The 16,577-nt window shown below is 36.8% G+C and overlaps 1 protein-coding gene across 1 annotated transcript in view; it reads right to left on the bottom strand.

Moving 5' to 3' along the window:
- Nucleotides 1–1,981: 1,981 nt before the first annotated feature.
- mtmr7 (myotubularin related protein 7) overlaps nucleotides 1,982–16,577 on the bottom strand; it is a 25,774-nt gene continuing 11,178 nt past the window's right edge. Inside the window, exons 8-14 of the mRNA XM_015371070.1 lie at nucleotides 13,688–13,797; nucleotides 11,983–12,105; nucleotides 11,740–11,789; nucleotides 5,777–5,977; nucleotides 5,520–5,654; nucleotides 5,281–5,407; nucleotides 1,982–5,187 (exon numbers count right to left, since the gene is read on the bottom strand). Of these exons, the coding sequence (XP_015226556.1) occupies nucleotides 4,846–5,187; nucleotides 5,281–5,407; nucleotides 5,520–5,654; nucleotides 5,777–5,977; nucleotides 11,740–11,789; nucleotides 11,983–12,105; nucleotides 13,688–13,797 (1,088 nt within the window). The 3' untranslated portion in view covers nucleotides 1,982–4,845. The remainder of the gene's footprint in view (nucleotides 5,188–5,280; nucleotides 5,408–5,519; nucleotides 5,655–5,776; nucleotides 5,978–11,739; nucleotides 11,790–11,982; nucleotides 12,106–13,687; nucleotides 13,798–16,577) is intronic.

Below are 16,577 nucleotides of genomic sequence, written 5' to 3' on the forward strand. Positions count from 1 at the left end.
AAAGATTTTACAAATCATAAACAATGTTTTAAAATAATCCGTAATGGACTAAGAATCCAAGTTTGGCCAGTTGGCTATTCTTATAAACAAGAAAATTGTAACTTGATAAAAAAGATAAAAAAAAAAAGAAAAAAAGGTTCGGAACCATAAACAATAAAACACCTGTTTCTTTGCAGAAAAGATGAGGCATTGAGTCCTCTTAACTGGAAAAAAAAAAAAAAAAAAAAAAAAAATCAAAATGATCTGAAGAAACTTCAGAAGGTCTTAAAGGCCAACCAGCAAATAAAATCCAGAAATAGCTGCAGGTATAACTGTTTATATATTCTTTGATGTGCATCTACAGACTTAGGGTGAAAATAGTTAAATATTTAATTTGCTATAATCTGCTGCAGTTAAAATATATCCATATTTATGACTAAACAAATAAATATCTACCGGTATGTACAATTTAAGGCATCTTAGGTTTTTACTCATTCTCAAATGTTGTAGTATTTTAGTGTCTTAAAAGTTGAGGTTTTCATCATTTATCAGCAGGTCACCTGTAGTATGAAGTAAAATATAGTTAAATTGAGGGATGACTCCATCCCTACATAGGAGTTCTGATTTCAGTGTAGACTTATAGCCGTTTGCATGAGTTGGTGTCAGAGAAGATTCTTAAATTAAAACTGTGTTGTGAGAAGGGTTGCCTACTGTCCCTTATGAAAGGAACTGTCCCATATTAAGAAACTAAATTAGGTGTCTAATTTAACTCAGATTTGATTTAAATGTAAAAAACAAAAAACAAATTCACACACACAAGAAAAGGCAAAAATAAATTCATAATGTCGATAAAGTGGAAGACAATGTCTTGACATATTTGTTTTTGCCCATCTTCAAATCAGTTTACTTTTATAGCAGCAATGTCACCCCAAGACATTTAAAGAGATAATTCAATCAGATCAAATACAGAGATTTGTATTTTTTTTTCTTCTATCTAATGAAGCTCAGCTGATTGTATGAAGCCGTTGACTTTGCAGGATCTGCTCCTTGTAGATCAGTAAATGGCAACAATTGATATTTGCTTACATTTTTCCATTGACTCTACAACAGCCCCTCACACTGAGAATGCATGCAGCAACAGTGGAGAGGAAAAACTCCTTTTTAACAGGAAGAAAGCTTCAGCAGAATCAGGCCCAGTGTGAGTTGCCTTTTGCAGAGGTTGACTGGGGTTCAAGGAGAGAGAAGCAGACATACATCCTCTATCAGTTCCTAATCTGTGCTTCACCTCATTCCTTTAAGAATTTCCATGCAGATTGGGGGGAAAAAGAAAAAATAGTCACAACAGTCATCACATTAAAGAAACGCTTAAGTCAATTCTGTGACAAGTTTGAATAAATTAAACTGATAAAATATTTTTACAGGAAAACGGGGGTAAACCTCCCCTTTCCATAAGGAGGAAAGCGGCTTTCGCTGGTTTCTTTTAAAAAGAGTCAACTAAAATGCAAATCTCTTGTGGTTCTGGGAAACCATGGGCAGACACCTTAAACTTTTCTTATTTACAGTGTAAGAAAACACCGATTAAGCTGCTCAATGACTTTATAGGTCACATTGAATGATGTGAAACAGACATATAAAGTCATGTGTCATCAGCATATATGGAGAAAACCTTTTACTTCTCTGTGATTTTGGCAAAGATGATTTAGCAGGCCTAGAATGGACCCTAGAGGTCTTTCTAACTAACTAACTAACTAACTAACTAACTAACTAACTAACTAACTAACTAACTAACTAACTAACTAACTAACTAACTAACTAACTAACTAACTAACTTTCTAATCACCTCAATACAGGCTATAATTTTGTTATTTAAGACAAAAGCTATTATTTTATCAGAAGCTCAGAACAAAACTCAACATTTTGGAATTTAAATACAGTCTAGACTTTACAAGGTAGGCAATAATTTACCAAAACAACCAGAACAAACATATTTAAGAGAAGACTCTTGTCACTATTAGGCAGTTTATTTGCTTGTGTGTGTGTCCAATCAAATACAACAATTTCTGATATGTGGGTTATAATGACAGAAACCAAAATGATAACATAACATGCAATATAAAATACATTTTAAAAGAAGTTGGTCATAATTTCCAAAACATAACATTTGGATCAGATGAAGCTGCTTTCCCTTTATCTGAACAAATGAAGCCAGTAGTATAAACCTGTAAACCTTTGTATAAATAAATGCAACATTCAAGTAGACTTATATTTTTATCCCTTTGGCAAAAATAAAAAGCATTTAATATAGAGATTTAAACACATAAAATCAAAAGGTACAAAAATATGTTTTCATGCGTTGGTTGATCATTTGCATAAATATTTCCACAGTAATGCATGAAGCACAGAAAAAAGGAACAAAAAACTAAGACAAAAACAAAAAAACAAGTAGGCTGGAAACTAATTGCACATTTAAGACAATTTACTCATGTTAATATGAGCGAAATAAAAAAATACTTGGTAATGTGTATTATTAATTTCAAAATAAGCAATATGTTGGTTTTCATACGCTCTAGCCAGCTGGCTTAGCAGCTAAATGATTAACTCCATTCACTCAATCTGGTCTCATAACAGCTTTTAAACACAAACGAGATTTGCAAATCAGCTATTATACATGATGTATTTAGGAGCAGGATCAGTATCTGCAAAGTAAAGCTTTAAAGTAGCAATTAGCAAAAAATCATTATTTTAGATAGAAATAATTAAAAACACTAATGTGATCTTTTAGATGGAATATGGCGTCACACAGCAAACGTGTTGTTCTTCAGTCTCATGCTGGGCTGGCATGTAAAAAAATCTGCTTAGGGTTTGGCCCTTTCCTACCTAGAGAAGACAGCATTCAGTGGATCTGAAACAATTGCTGTGTTCGATTTCAGGGTTGCTTCCTTCAAAGCACCCATCTACCTGGATTGGGTCCTTCAAAGGCTTTGTTAAATAAGGAGGCCGAATAAGTTCATCTATAGATTCTAACAGGACCAACAGTCTCAGCTGCATTAACATTATCGCAGATATTAGACTGTAATCCCCACAATGCAGATGTTGGAATATGTGCTTAAATTTCCGCTAAACCCATTTGCAAAGGGACAGATACAACCTTTTAATTAACCAAACATTACCTGCCACATACCTGACCCATTAACCATTTAAATGAACTATTCTCATGAATTTAATATGAAATGAATTACATACTAGTATATAATTAAACTGCATTTACAATATTCACCACTGTTTGTCGCCATTTCCCTTTGTCCTCCGAGCTCGCAATGAATCACGGGATACTCTAGGCTACGGAGGATACAGCAGTCCTGTCCTTCAAACAAGGTGAAAAACAAGGGCTGCATTTGTCGGTCATATACAAATGAGTCTGACAATTCTAACAGGCCATAGCTCCGCGCTAAGACGCAATTGGCCGGCGAATTTGGACTTTGGAGGACGCAGCCAAAGACTCTAACACAGCAATTCAACTAAAGACCAGGGGGAGTCAAGGTGAGGTTGGAGATAATGAGAGGAGTCGCTTTTCACACATCTTGTTTTGGTCTACAGACAGTACTGAACTGCCCCACCTAATGGTAAAATTTGGCTTATCACTCCTTTAAATTTATTGCACACCTATATTTGTAATAACAATGCATCAGAAACGCACACATATATATAAACTGTTAAAGCTTCAAGAGTCTGATTGACAAAAAACATCCTTTATGACTTGATTCAGTTGAAGCCCGTTATTTTCTGACAGGAATACTTTCTTCCAATCCCATTATTTAAAATAAAATAGGCTGATTCTTTTGGGAATCATGTGAGATTCCTATCCCTGCTACAGTCCCTTGCAAAAGTGTTTATTAACCTTGAAATTATTCCAATTCTGTCATGTTACAGATATAAACTTCAGTGCGTTCTATCTGCATTATTAGTGTGACTGTAGGTCAGAGAGGCCAACCAAGAGGTTGCCATTCAGCCAAAATGACAAAAAGAGCATCCAATGGAAATGCAACCAATGAGCCAGGTTATTCTGAAGGAGCTGCACAGATCTACAGCTCAAGTAACATGCATTATTTTCTAACGATGTACACCCCATCATCACAGTAAAACGTTGTGTTGGTGGCATCATGCTATAGACCCATTTTTCTCCAGCAGGAAAACGAAAACAGATCAGACTTGAAAGAAAGATGAAATAAACACAATAATGTGCAGTGCTGCAAGAGACCCTGTTAAAATCTCACCTTCTATCAACACAGCAACTCTGAAATGTTCACTGTACTAGAATGGCTCAAAGTCAATAACTTGATTCAGTATTTTTGCAGGGAAGACTTAAATACATTATGTTCTTGTATTTATTCTGACAAACTTGGGTTATTTTAGGTAAATATTTCTGTCTGTAGATGAGCAAGGCAGGAAGATCTCTAATGCACTGAAGTTTGATGCTGTAATGTGTCAAAATTGGAACAGTTCAAGCGTTATAAATAGCTTAAGAAGGCACTGTAGATAAAACAAGTGGTGCTGTGAATTAAAACATTTAAGGTTTTGTTGTACTTGATGGAAGATCATAATCTAAACAGTCTTGTGCATTTATATGGATTAAATGGCATAAAAATACTAAGTGTTTCCCTTTCTTTAGCTGTGGAGTGTCTTTATAGGTAAATGGGGGAAAAAATGGGGTTAGCAGCTACAGTTTTGGGTTCGTAGGAACCAGAAGTACCCGCAATAGGTGTAAACTTAAATGTAAATCAGATGTTCAAACATCTCGAGTCTAGTTAAATTGTTAGTATTATGTGGTTTTAGTTCAGTGTTGTGAAAAGGAGATGCTACATTTGCTCAGGCAGCAGAATAGACCGCCTCGTCTGAGTCGGGATCCCTGGTGCTGTCCTCGCTGACAGGGGAGCGGCAGCTCAAATCAGCAATCCCGGACTCCTGGTCGCTGCCGTTGGAGAGGTTAGAGTCCTGTGGAGCGAGGATCAGTGCACTGTCTGGGGCTTTGGGTGTGTGGGGGCTGCTGGTGAAGAAGCCGCCAGTGTAGTCTTGAGGAGTGTTGGCCATTGAAAGGTCCTTCCCAAAAGCCCAAGCTGTGGGGCTCTTAGCAAAGGTGGCTGCTGTGAAAGAATCGTTAACACCCTCCTCCTGCTCTTCCTCCTCCTTCTCCTCCAGTTGGGCTATTTTCTGTTAACAGGAAAAAAAATTAGCATAACCATCTTTACATCCAGGAACCGGTTTGTTGGACATTTGGTTTTTTATAGTCATTAAGAGCCACACCTGCTTGTGGGAATCCAGCTGTTCCTCCAGCTGCTGCGTCTCATCTCGGATTACCCTCAGGTAATCCTCCACAGACTGTCGGGGGTGCATCCCGCGGTCAAAGCGGTTGTATAACCCTCTCCAAAATCTATACAATACAGAGAAAAAATAATAATAATCAGGTACCATGAAACCCAGATTTATACAGATGCAACTACTTTCTTCAGCGTGGACTAAACTAAAACTGCTGAAAAACGTACTTGAAACAGTAGGGGGCGGTAGATGGTCGGAGGAGTCCTTGAGACTGGCTGTGGTTCTCTCTGTAGAGCGGGTTGATGAACTCTGCACGGTTCGTCCAAAGATAACTCCACAAAGAATGAGTTTTTTCATGCACTCTTCATGAAAGACATTTAAACAACCGCAGGGGATGATAATATTAGTCTTTACCTCCTTTAACTGAATCACCTCACTAGAAGGAGAAAGGTGATACTGGCCAAAGAGTTTTTAAAAACCCCACCTGAGCTCTCTCCTCTCTCGCTGGTTGTTTCCAATGAAGTTTCCAAACTGGCAGGAGTAGATGTGGTTGTGAAGAGTGGTTAAGAACCTCTCGTTGTATTCAAAGGCACAGGGGAACTGCTCCATCAGCTGCCACACGCACTCCAGGAACTGATCAATGATTGGAGACACCTCTTTGGGATCTCCAATCAAATGGTTGCACCTGGGGACAAGATGCAAGAACCTCTATTATTAATAGACAGTATGCTGATCACATTAAAGATTTGTCCTTATAACTGCAAATAAACACTGCTTTGACTAATTTAATAAGTGTTTTTATAATATAGGCCAAAAAAACAAAACAGAAAGTGGTCAAAACTGAAATTGTGAAGTTGAAGGAAAAGGTATGTTTGCATAATTCTTAAAATATAGATATAAAAAGAGGCATGCATTTGATTCTTCCAGCTGAAGTCGGCACTTTTTAGAAACAACTTAAAGTGCATCTTAGGTGGTGTATCTATTACTTGTGCACATCCAATTCTGCAGAAAAGCTCAACCTCAGTCAGATTGGGTGGAAATCCCGTTTCAATATTAGTTTGCAAGTTTTGCCACAAACTTTCAACTGAGTTTAGGTGTCATCTATGAATGGGCCTTTCTAGTGCTTAACTTCAACAAGGTTTTACACTGTATTCAGTGTGACTGCAGTGCAGGTGCTGAATGAACTACAATCATTATAATAAATGCGTACATTCACATCAGCTGAAGTTTTCCTGCTGTGCTTAAACTGTTTCTGCAAGAAGACGCTGCAGAAGTCTCTGCATCCACAGACGTAGCCAGAAATGTTTTATAAGGGTGGCCAGGCAATACCCAATGTACACTGAGGGGTGGCCGAAAGCAACTAGGCATAGTTTCAACAGTAAAATTAACGAGCAAAACATCCATATTGTCTAAATAAAGACTAACTATACTTTCCTACAGCCTTTGCTAACAAATAGACGCATATATTTAAACATCCATAGATTCTAGATAAAAGGTATAGTGGATAAAACTCATTTTGAGTTCTGGGGCGTAAATCAATCATCTTTGTCATTACTTACCTACTTGTATNCACCTGGTCTCCTTACATTCAGCCACTCTTTCATCATCTCCTCAATGAGGTGGTCTCAAAAGTCGCAGTTACAACACACATAGGGCGCACCGCACCATAGGGCGCACCGCACCATAGGGCGCACCGCACATTTTGAGGGAAAAAAAAGCCTTATAGTCGTGAAAATACGGTATATATATATATACATATATATATATATATATATATATATATACACATACAGTGAATCATTTTATCAGGGTTTTTATAAAATATGCCCAAAAAAACCCCAAAAAACCCAGAAAGTGGTCAAAACTGAAATTGTGAAGTTGAAGGAAAAGGTATGTTTGCATAATTCTGAAAATATAGATACAAAAAGAGGCATGCATTTGATTCTGCCAGCTGAAGTCAGCACTTTTTAGAAACAACTTAAAGTGCATCTTATGTGGTGTATGTATCTATTACTTGTGCACATCCAATTCTGCAGAAAAGCTCAACCTCAGTCAGATTGGGTGGAAATCCCGTTTCAATATTAGTTTGCAAGTTTTGCCACAAACTTTCAACTGAGTTTAGGTGTCATCTATGAATGGGCCTTTCTAGTGCTTAACTTCAACAAGGTTTTACACTGTATTCAGTGTGACTGCAGTGCAGGTGCTGAATGAACTACAATCATTATAATAAATGCGTACATTCACATCAGCTGAAGTTTTCCTGCTGTGCTTAAACTGTTTCTGCAAGAAGACGCTGCAGAAGTCTCTGCATCCACAGACGTAGCCAGAAATGTTTTATAAGGGTGGCCAGGCAATACCCAATGTACACTGAGGGGTGGCCGAAAGCAACTAGGCATAGTTCCAACAGGAAAATTAACGAGCCAAACATCCATGTTGTCTAAATAAAGACTAACTATACTTTCCTACAGCCTTTGCTAACAAATAGACGCATATATTTAAACATCCATAGATTCTAGATAAAAGGTATAGTGGATAAAACTCATTTTGAGTTCTGGGGCGTAAATCAATCATCTTTGTCATTACTTACCTACTTGTATCAATAAACATTCTGCATAAAATGGATATTTACAAGCACTAATATCTACATAATTGATTATTTCATAAGTTTTTATTAAAAATATTTATCTTTGATTTCACTGAAGACTCCTAGATGACTCGCAGAGACACATATTTTTCTCTTTACCCCATAAAACACAAAATCTAGTTCTGAAAAGAGCATGAATTCTGTATTTACCGGTATCATTTTTGATTTTAGTATATTGATGTGTATAATTAACCACAAAAAATAAAATGTTTTGAATATTCCACTTGAGAGTATTACTGCTGCCACCATCTGTATTAGAGGGAAAAAAATGGTAGGGGTGGCCAATGATAGGGTAAGGGTGGCCATGGCCACCCATGGCCCCCCATCTAGCTCCGCCACTGTCTGCATCAAGCTCCTCAATTTCACAGACAAAGTCTGGCACAAACCAAAGAAGAGATTACTAGAACATTTCAGAATAAAATTGACACCTCAACTTAGGACATTGAGACTAGCAAAAACAAAATGGTAAAAGAGAAACAGAAGGCAATGGAGGGGTTATTGGGGCATGAGGAGGGATATTTATGAGCACAGATACCACGTTTTGCCCTGAAACTCCTGGAAAAAGCACATGACCTTTGTTTCTGCAGCCAGAGTATGGGGAGAAAATTGTTTTAACAGTTCTTTAGAAATTACATTCAACTTTTACCTTCAGTTGTACTTAAGATAGGATCACGATTTATGTCTGTTAGATCAGAAGAGTGCATTCCTGGCTTTGTGGCTCACCTATTATACAATAAAAATATAAAAATAAAAAACTTGCCCTAGTTTTATATGTGTTGGTGTGTTATTCTTTTGTCCCCTGCCCCCATATAAAAAAAAAACAAACACGGGCCCCATCCTCTGGTAAATTCTGTCCAGTACTGCTGAACTTTGGCGGGCTTTTGAAGCTGAAACACTTTAGATCCTTCTTCCTGTGACCTGCTGTTCATCAAGGCAGCAGTCTCAATCATTTATTCACACAGACTACAGCTCTAGCTGATGTGCCCCCTAAACACACAGCAGACACTCCTGCTACCTACAGTTCATAACCCAAAGACAACCTTTATAACCTGACTGAAGGGCAGCAGAGACATTTTCCGGGTTAGGCTACACTGTAAGTTAATAATCAGTCAGGGTGAATATATTGCTCTTTTATATCCAACACAATCCAGCTCTAGTCTGTCATCAAGTGTGAGAAATATCAGCATGGACACCTGCTTACAGGTGTGCAGCTTACATTGACTGTTTCCTTTTCGCTATCCAAGCCTCCATCTGATCCTTCCTCATTCATGTCCTGAGTGTCCTAGAAATTCAGACTCTGGAAGAATCACGCTGCTGGTATTATTGGACCTCGGTGCAGTGTTTGATACAGCTGATGATTTGATTTTATTAAAGCATCTGGTAAACTGGGTCTGCCTTTCTGGTTCCGCACTAAACTGGTTTAAATTCTACCTGAAGGACAGAAACTTCTATGTGTCAGTGGGGAACTTTAAATCAGAAACAAAAAAAAAAAAAAAAAACGCATGCGGAGTTCCTCAAAGCCCCATTCTAGGGCCCCTCCTATTCAACATCTACATGCTCTCCTTAGCTCAAATTATAGCAAACATCAACATCAGTTACCATAACTATGCAGACAACACATAGCTTTATATAACAATATCACCAGGTGACTATGAACCCATCAGAGCGTTGGTTTGATGCTTAGAACAGATTAATGTTGGGATGTGCCATAATTTTCTACAACTGAATAAAAATAAAACTAAGGTAATAATCTTCTGACCAAAGGAGGAGAGATTCAGTTAGCTCATAGCTTCAGCTAATAAATCTAAAAACCACTGATTATGGCTGAAATCTTGGTGTCATGATGGATTCAGACCTGAACCTTCAGAGGAACATAGAGGCAGTTACTAAGCAGCCTTTTATCCCCTAAAGAACATTTCAAGGATTAAAGGATTCATGTACAAACAGGACAGTCCTGCATTTATCTTTAGTAGAATTCATCACTGATCATTGTGTTCTCACTAGAACTAAGAAAATAGAGCACATCAGCCCGGTTCTGAAGTACTTCCCGTGGCTTTCTGTAGCTCAGAGAATATACTTTAAAATCCTTCTGTTAGTCTATAATCTCTGAATGGATCAGCACCTCAATACATACATTTGTCTTCATTGTATCAACCTCCCAGACCACTCAGGTCTTCTAGTTCCAGCCTACTCTGTTCACCCAGAACTAGAACCAAATATGAAGAAGCAGCATTTAGTTCCTTTGCTCTACTTATCTGAAACAAACTCTTTTACATCAAAGTTAGAAACCCCTTAGTTTAGAGCTGCCTTGTTGAAGCTAAACTATTAACTGAGGTATCATTAGATTAAGGTTGTGGTCCAACTGTTTTATTTGCTTTAATATGTGCTTTTATCGTTTGTTTATCTTCATGCTTTTACTCTGCTTTTATTTCATTTTTTTTGTTGCTATTTTATTGTTTAATTCATATAAAGCACTTTGAATTGTCCATGTGCTGATTTGTGCTATAAAAATAAACTTGTCCTGCCTTGAACATTTTCTGTATTCTGGGATTTTCCTCATTTTAATTTCTAACTATTTTATTTTCAAAAATAAAATAAATTATGTGGGTTCAATTTTGCAAATATAATACGCAGCTCTGTTTTTATTTGCATCTGTGTACAATAATAATTGTGGGAAAGTATGCTTCATAGCATACTTTGGCACCTGCGGAGAAGAATCTTTGGAGCCGCCACTACTCAGTTTTCCAATGGTGGCATGCTCTTCCTTTTTAGATTAATGGTGATTAAGTGTAACAAAAGACGCACATTCTAGTTTCTATTTAGGTTACTTATAAATGCAGTTGACTAGATTTTAAAACAAAACTCTTGTCGCTCTGGCGCCTTGCTTTCCTCACATATATTTGAAAAATGCTGCCAGGCTGCATAAAAGAATTTGTCTGGTTGCTGCTTCCTTCCACATACCTTCTCATGGGGACTGTCAATAAATATCCAAACCACACACTGAATTAACAAAAATGTAAATCTTTAATGTCTTCTGATCTTTTGCCACAAAATAAATGCCACATCAAATATTTTAGACTAAAAATAGAAGGTACAGTTCTGTTTGTCCAAATGTATTACATTTAATACACTTTCCCTTTTAAATTATTTTCTCCAATAGCTTTTAGGCCATTTGACTGACTGAGAAAGATACTAATAATACATAATGTATTATATTAGGCGGGACATATGAGACACATTTGCTTTATATGCTAATTCAATGCATTTACTATTTTTATAATCTTTTATAATGAGGAAGATCAGTAATTTATTATCCAATAACAATCCAAGAAATGTATTTATTGTCGGCCCCCTAAGTGAAACACCTTGTGTTTGAGGAGAGCCGCTGTCTAGATTACAGCAGCAGCCAACAGTTCTCTCTCAGAAAGGTCACATCACTGGTTAAACCAACAGCAAACATTAAATGGAGTAACCCCTTTTTAACCGGAGGAGGGCGCCACATAGACCATTTTAGAAATAAAAGCAAACAAACTTGCAGTAAATTGTCAAAATAATGCCCAGGGCATGCAGACAGCACTATTAGACATCTATTTATACAGTGTATATGCAAGAAATGTTGATTTAGAGGTAAGTCGTCCTTTATCTGGAGTGCCTGAAGGTAATGTTGGTTGAGTAAACGTATGGCATGCCACACTTTTAAGATCTATATCTACAAAGAATGTCTAAACCCATCATTTCCCATCAGATTCCCAGCAAGGAAACATTGTGTTTTGTTTGAATACAAGACAGCATTTGAGTCAAACCTCTGAGTGAATTTGTGTCCAAATGAGATCCAATCTTTTTCGACGAGAACCTAAGCAGGAGAAAAAAAAAAAATGTATATATTATGAATGCATGAAAATATCTTGTTATATGTCATAATGCGTGACTTGGTTTCTATCTTTTAGAAGTGTAGTAATAAGATTGATATGTTTTAGCAAAGAGCGATCCAACATTATAGGTTGAATAAACAAACAAACAAACAACTGATGGTTCGGTGTATCTACCATGAGTCCTTTCAGGGTCCTGTAGTAGGGATCCAGCAGCACACAGGCCACTGAACACACCTGGGAAGTACGGTCCCAACCATCTGAACAGTGAACCAGGACACTGACACCTTCTGCAACAGCCTGCAGGAAAAACAGTCAGACTGAGATGCAATCCTCTTCATTCCAGCGAAAATGCAGAACAAAATGTAACATAGCTCACATACAGACATATAGCCGGGCAGGAATATTATCTTAATCTTAATATAAACTAATGCTAATCAGTTCAGTAGCATGGTTAAAAAATAAAGAGCAGGAAATAAATTTCTTGAATTTAATTTCATTTTTTTTTTCAAATATGAAAAAAGGTCAAAGAAAATGTACCTAAATTAGGGGATATTTTTACCTCAGCTAAGAAAATTTTTTTTCTTTTTCTATGAGAGATTGGAACAATTCATTACATTTTGGTGATGATCCAGATCATAATCTGGATACAGGAATTTTTTTAAAAGGTTCTCTAAAATTGTTAGAGAGATATATTTTGCGGAAAACCAGAGGATGACAGCAGTGAGTATTGACAGCATCAGCATCTGTTGTACTGAAGACGACACAAAAAAAGGGAACGTTGTTTTCCCAGCGTATCCCCACGTATGAAAAATTTTGCAAAAACGCAGTCGTATGTTGGATAACTTATGGCTAAGTTTTGTATAAGTTATGAGCAAGATGAAGCACGCTGAAGCACGCGTTGATATACGGCAAGTGCGCCAAGAAATTGGATGCTCAAAATTTCTTGACATCAAGAAATTTTGCGCCAGCTCATACGTGGGGCATAAGTTACAGGCAGGTTATGTGATCATGGACACATGATAATTGTAAGTTACTCAAAATTCATGGTGTTTAGGTTATCCAACCTGTATCATCCCCAAAATATGGTGAGGATGAAGGTGAGTGCGATTGATCCTCCTGGCGTTCACGCCTACATCCATGCCAACAAACTTGCTAGCTGACATGATGCTGAATCTGCTGCGACTGCAAACCTTCTTTCTTTCTTCTCTATATTTATTTTTTTGGAGGGGGGTAAACAGCAGCTAGGTTAACACTGGGACTGCGAAGTTCAGAGAAATCTTGTGCTTTTTATGCAGGCCTGGCGCCTGCGAGTGCATTGCCCCTCAGGACACTGACATTTCATGGGCATTATGATGCTGTGCGTAATGCCCATAAACTTATGTCCAACGACAATTAGGCTGTAGCTGGATATAAGTTCTGTACTCGTTATGAATACCCAAAGTATACGCCCACAATAAAAAAAACATATATATTTCAGTGTATGCCAGCCTTTTTATAAGATTCTGGGATGTTGGGCATATATGCTGGCTAAATATGTAAGTTGTGACAGGGCCATTAACAAGTTATTAATGTTTTTTATGGACATTTTTAACAGAGGTGTTTCTCATGCTAGGGAACAATTCATTCGAATTTGGTAATGATCCAGATCACATGTGAGTTTTAGCTAAAGGTGAAAGTCACAATTAGTCAAAGATCCTGTCAAAAATACGCAAAGAACCTGAGCCATATTTTTTTGACATTATTCAAATTTTGTGATTATGTGATCCATGTATTTAACAAGTGCTACTTTAGACTTCTACCTTTGTATAAAAATCACAAATCTCAGGTAATTCAGAGAGCAATGGTGACACAGACAGCAGGAATCAGCCTCCAGACTGACCTTGGCGATGAAGACGCCGGTATCCAAAACAGCTTTGATGTGCTTCAGCCAGCCTGAGTTCTCCAAACCCTCCAGGAAGTCGGACATGGAGGGGGAACGAAGCTCACTCACTGAAAGCACAATACAGCTGTCTCACTGGCAGGAAACATGGAGCATACCTGACCAACAGACATTATCTGACTTTATTCGTCTCACAGCTCCCTCCGGGTGTATTCTGTGCATAGTTTGTCTTTGTTCAGAGCAGATTGTTCAATCCCATTAAACTGCAATACCCTGGTACCTGAAACTGTTCCATGACAAACAATAGCTGAGGAGAGTTTTAAATAAATGCTTTTTTAACTTTTTTAAAAAGCTAGCTATGCTGGCTTAATGATAGCTTGAACATAAAACAGAAAGAATAAATGGAAGCTTTATTTTGATGAAAAAACTATGTAAATATTAAACAACCTAAAGGTGTGTCATCAAAGTAAATTATCTTTTTAAATAAGGGGGACAATTTTTCCACAAATAAGTTCTCCTGTTATGCTAGCAGGCCTGCTACTACCAATCATCGGTTACACTAACATTACGGAAGCCCCCAAAGCCTTTTAAGTTATTTATTTAGTATGTTGCGTACATGGAAGAAAAATAATGACAGATTGATAAAAAACGTACAAATTACTTAAAACATTAAATGCAACGGCTGTGAACATAGCTAAAGTTAGCATGTGCTTCTTAGCTTCCTACTCGATTAAAATAAAAGGCTATCAACTTTTGGCTAGCTGCTAATCTGTAGTTCTAAATCTAAAATACAAAAACAAAAGTTTCGTTAAGAGATTTCTATCTATGATAAACCAAATGTTCCATTTGGAAAAATACAAAATAGAATAATTTTAATGTTTTCTGGCAATAAGATTAAAACTAGCTGGGCATTAAAATCTGTTTGGGATAATAAATAATAATTTACAGATAGATTCTTTGCTGAAATTTATATACATTTGGTTCTTTATGAAATGTTTTGTGTATTTGTAAAGCAAAGGCTGTCCAAATTGGGGACTAAAATATTCAGGGCTGCCAACTTTTAACCAGAGCTTGGGTGAGATTTTGAAATAGTTTGGACAGGAAACCCTGTCAGGGTTAGATGAGGATAGGTGCAGTTAAAGGTTGGATGTTTTCAGAGGATTTAACTGAAACAAAGTGGCAAAACTGGAACTTTTATAGCACAGTAAATGTTCCTGGATAACAACAAGTGGTCTGTAGTTATGTGGAAAATTTTTTCATAATATACAATATTTTCTACATGATGTTTAGAGAATTGAAGTAAAGCAGAATGGGCTCTACTAAAACACTTGCATATTAAATATACTCTAAACTAAGAATTTCACTACTTTGTTCATTAATTATTCTCTGCAGTTAAAGTAAATTAAACAATGGGGAACTAATAAACTATTACTGGATTACTTGCACTGATAAAGGAACCAGTGCAATGGAAACCTATGCAAACTGTCTATGAATATTTGGTAATAGGCTAAGGATTATAAAGCTTCAATCATTATGTTATTAGTTTTTCTTACAATTGACAAAACAGCTAAACAATCCAGACCTTCTGGGAGGCTGAAGATTTTATAAAATATCACCATGACAGGAGACAGCACTTCTCTGGATGTTTCAGTTTGAAGGTGTGATTGAAAGTTTTGAAACATATTCAATGGACCAAAATAAAGATAAATTAATATGATAAGTAATAATAAAAGAAGAACATCCCTGTGGTTTCTTCTCTATGAACCCAGGATAAATGTTTTTCTGCAGATCTTCTCTGGATGTGATTGGTCTTTTCTTGGGTGGCTGATCTTTTAAAAAATAAAATGCAATGGTTCTTTTTTTTTTTTTTTGTGGACCTCCTATGGGGTTGAGAGACATACCTGAAAGCCTTACGAATTATTTGTGTTTGTTTAATTACTCCTTAATTCCAATGGGAGATTATTAAACTAGACTGTCATTTTTTAGTGTGAGAAATTGGGAATATGGAGTGAAAGTGTGTGAAGACACTAAGATGGGAGAGTCTCACTCACAATGGGTGAGAGTTGACAGCCCTGAAATAATATCTTATTTTTCTGTCAGGCCCACATTGTTTATAATTCAGTTTTGAAAGTTGGATTAATTTACACTCATTCATTTTCTTTTCTCTTCCATTATTGCAATGCTGTAGCGTTATTTTGTAAAGTTAACTTTGAGTAAAGTTGTTGTAGATTGGTACAACTTTAACATAACATCTGGAAAATGTCTGGAAATAGGAGAAAATGTGTTTTGAGAAGCTTCTGAGGATTTTATTTTCTATAAGTTCATCAATCCATGCATTTTCAATCACGCTTATCCCGAGCGGGGTCACGAGGATTGCTGGTACCTATCTCCAGCTGTCTACAGGCGAGAGGCAGCGTACACCCTGGACAGGTCGCCAGTCCATCGCAGGGCAACACAACCATTCACGCACACACTGAGTTGTGCAGGTAAAATACTTTTTTGTTGTTTTAATTAATCTGAATTTTAAAACAAATTCCAGTAGTTCTATACATTTTTTTAGACATGCAAATGTATCAATTGTTTGATGTTAATGGTTTGTAAAATGGACCCCAAGAAGAGTAGTTGTCAAGCTAATGACAACTAATGGAGATACAAGTAATGAAAAAATAACATTGTATAATCAACTGATTATGATGTCACAGATTATGAATAAGATGTATAGCACATTTTACAATTTGATGCAGAATGAAAATTACTTAGTACATGTGTCTAGTATATACCCATAATTTAATGAATGCAATACAGGGTAACAATTAGAAGAAGTTAGGGAAAGAGTTTCCAGCTAAACAAATTAGGCTTTTGGTGATCTCTGAATATTTATTGTGTTTTA

This window comes from Cyprinodon variegatus, unplaced genomic scaffold (genome assembly GCF_000732505.1).
Source record: "Cyprinodon variegatus isolate N-32 unplaced genomic scaffold, C_variegatus-1.0 Scaffold52, whole genome shotgun sequence".
NCBI classification, from domain to species: domain Eukaryota; kingdom Metazoa; phylum Chordata; class Actinopteri; order Cyprinodontiformes; family Cyprinodontidae; genus Cyprinodon; species Cyprinodon variegatus.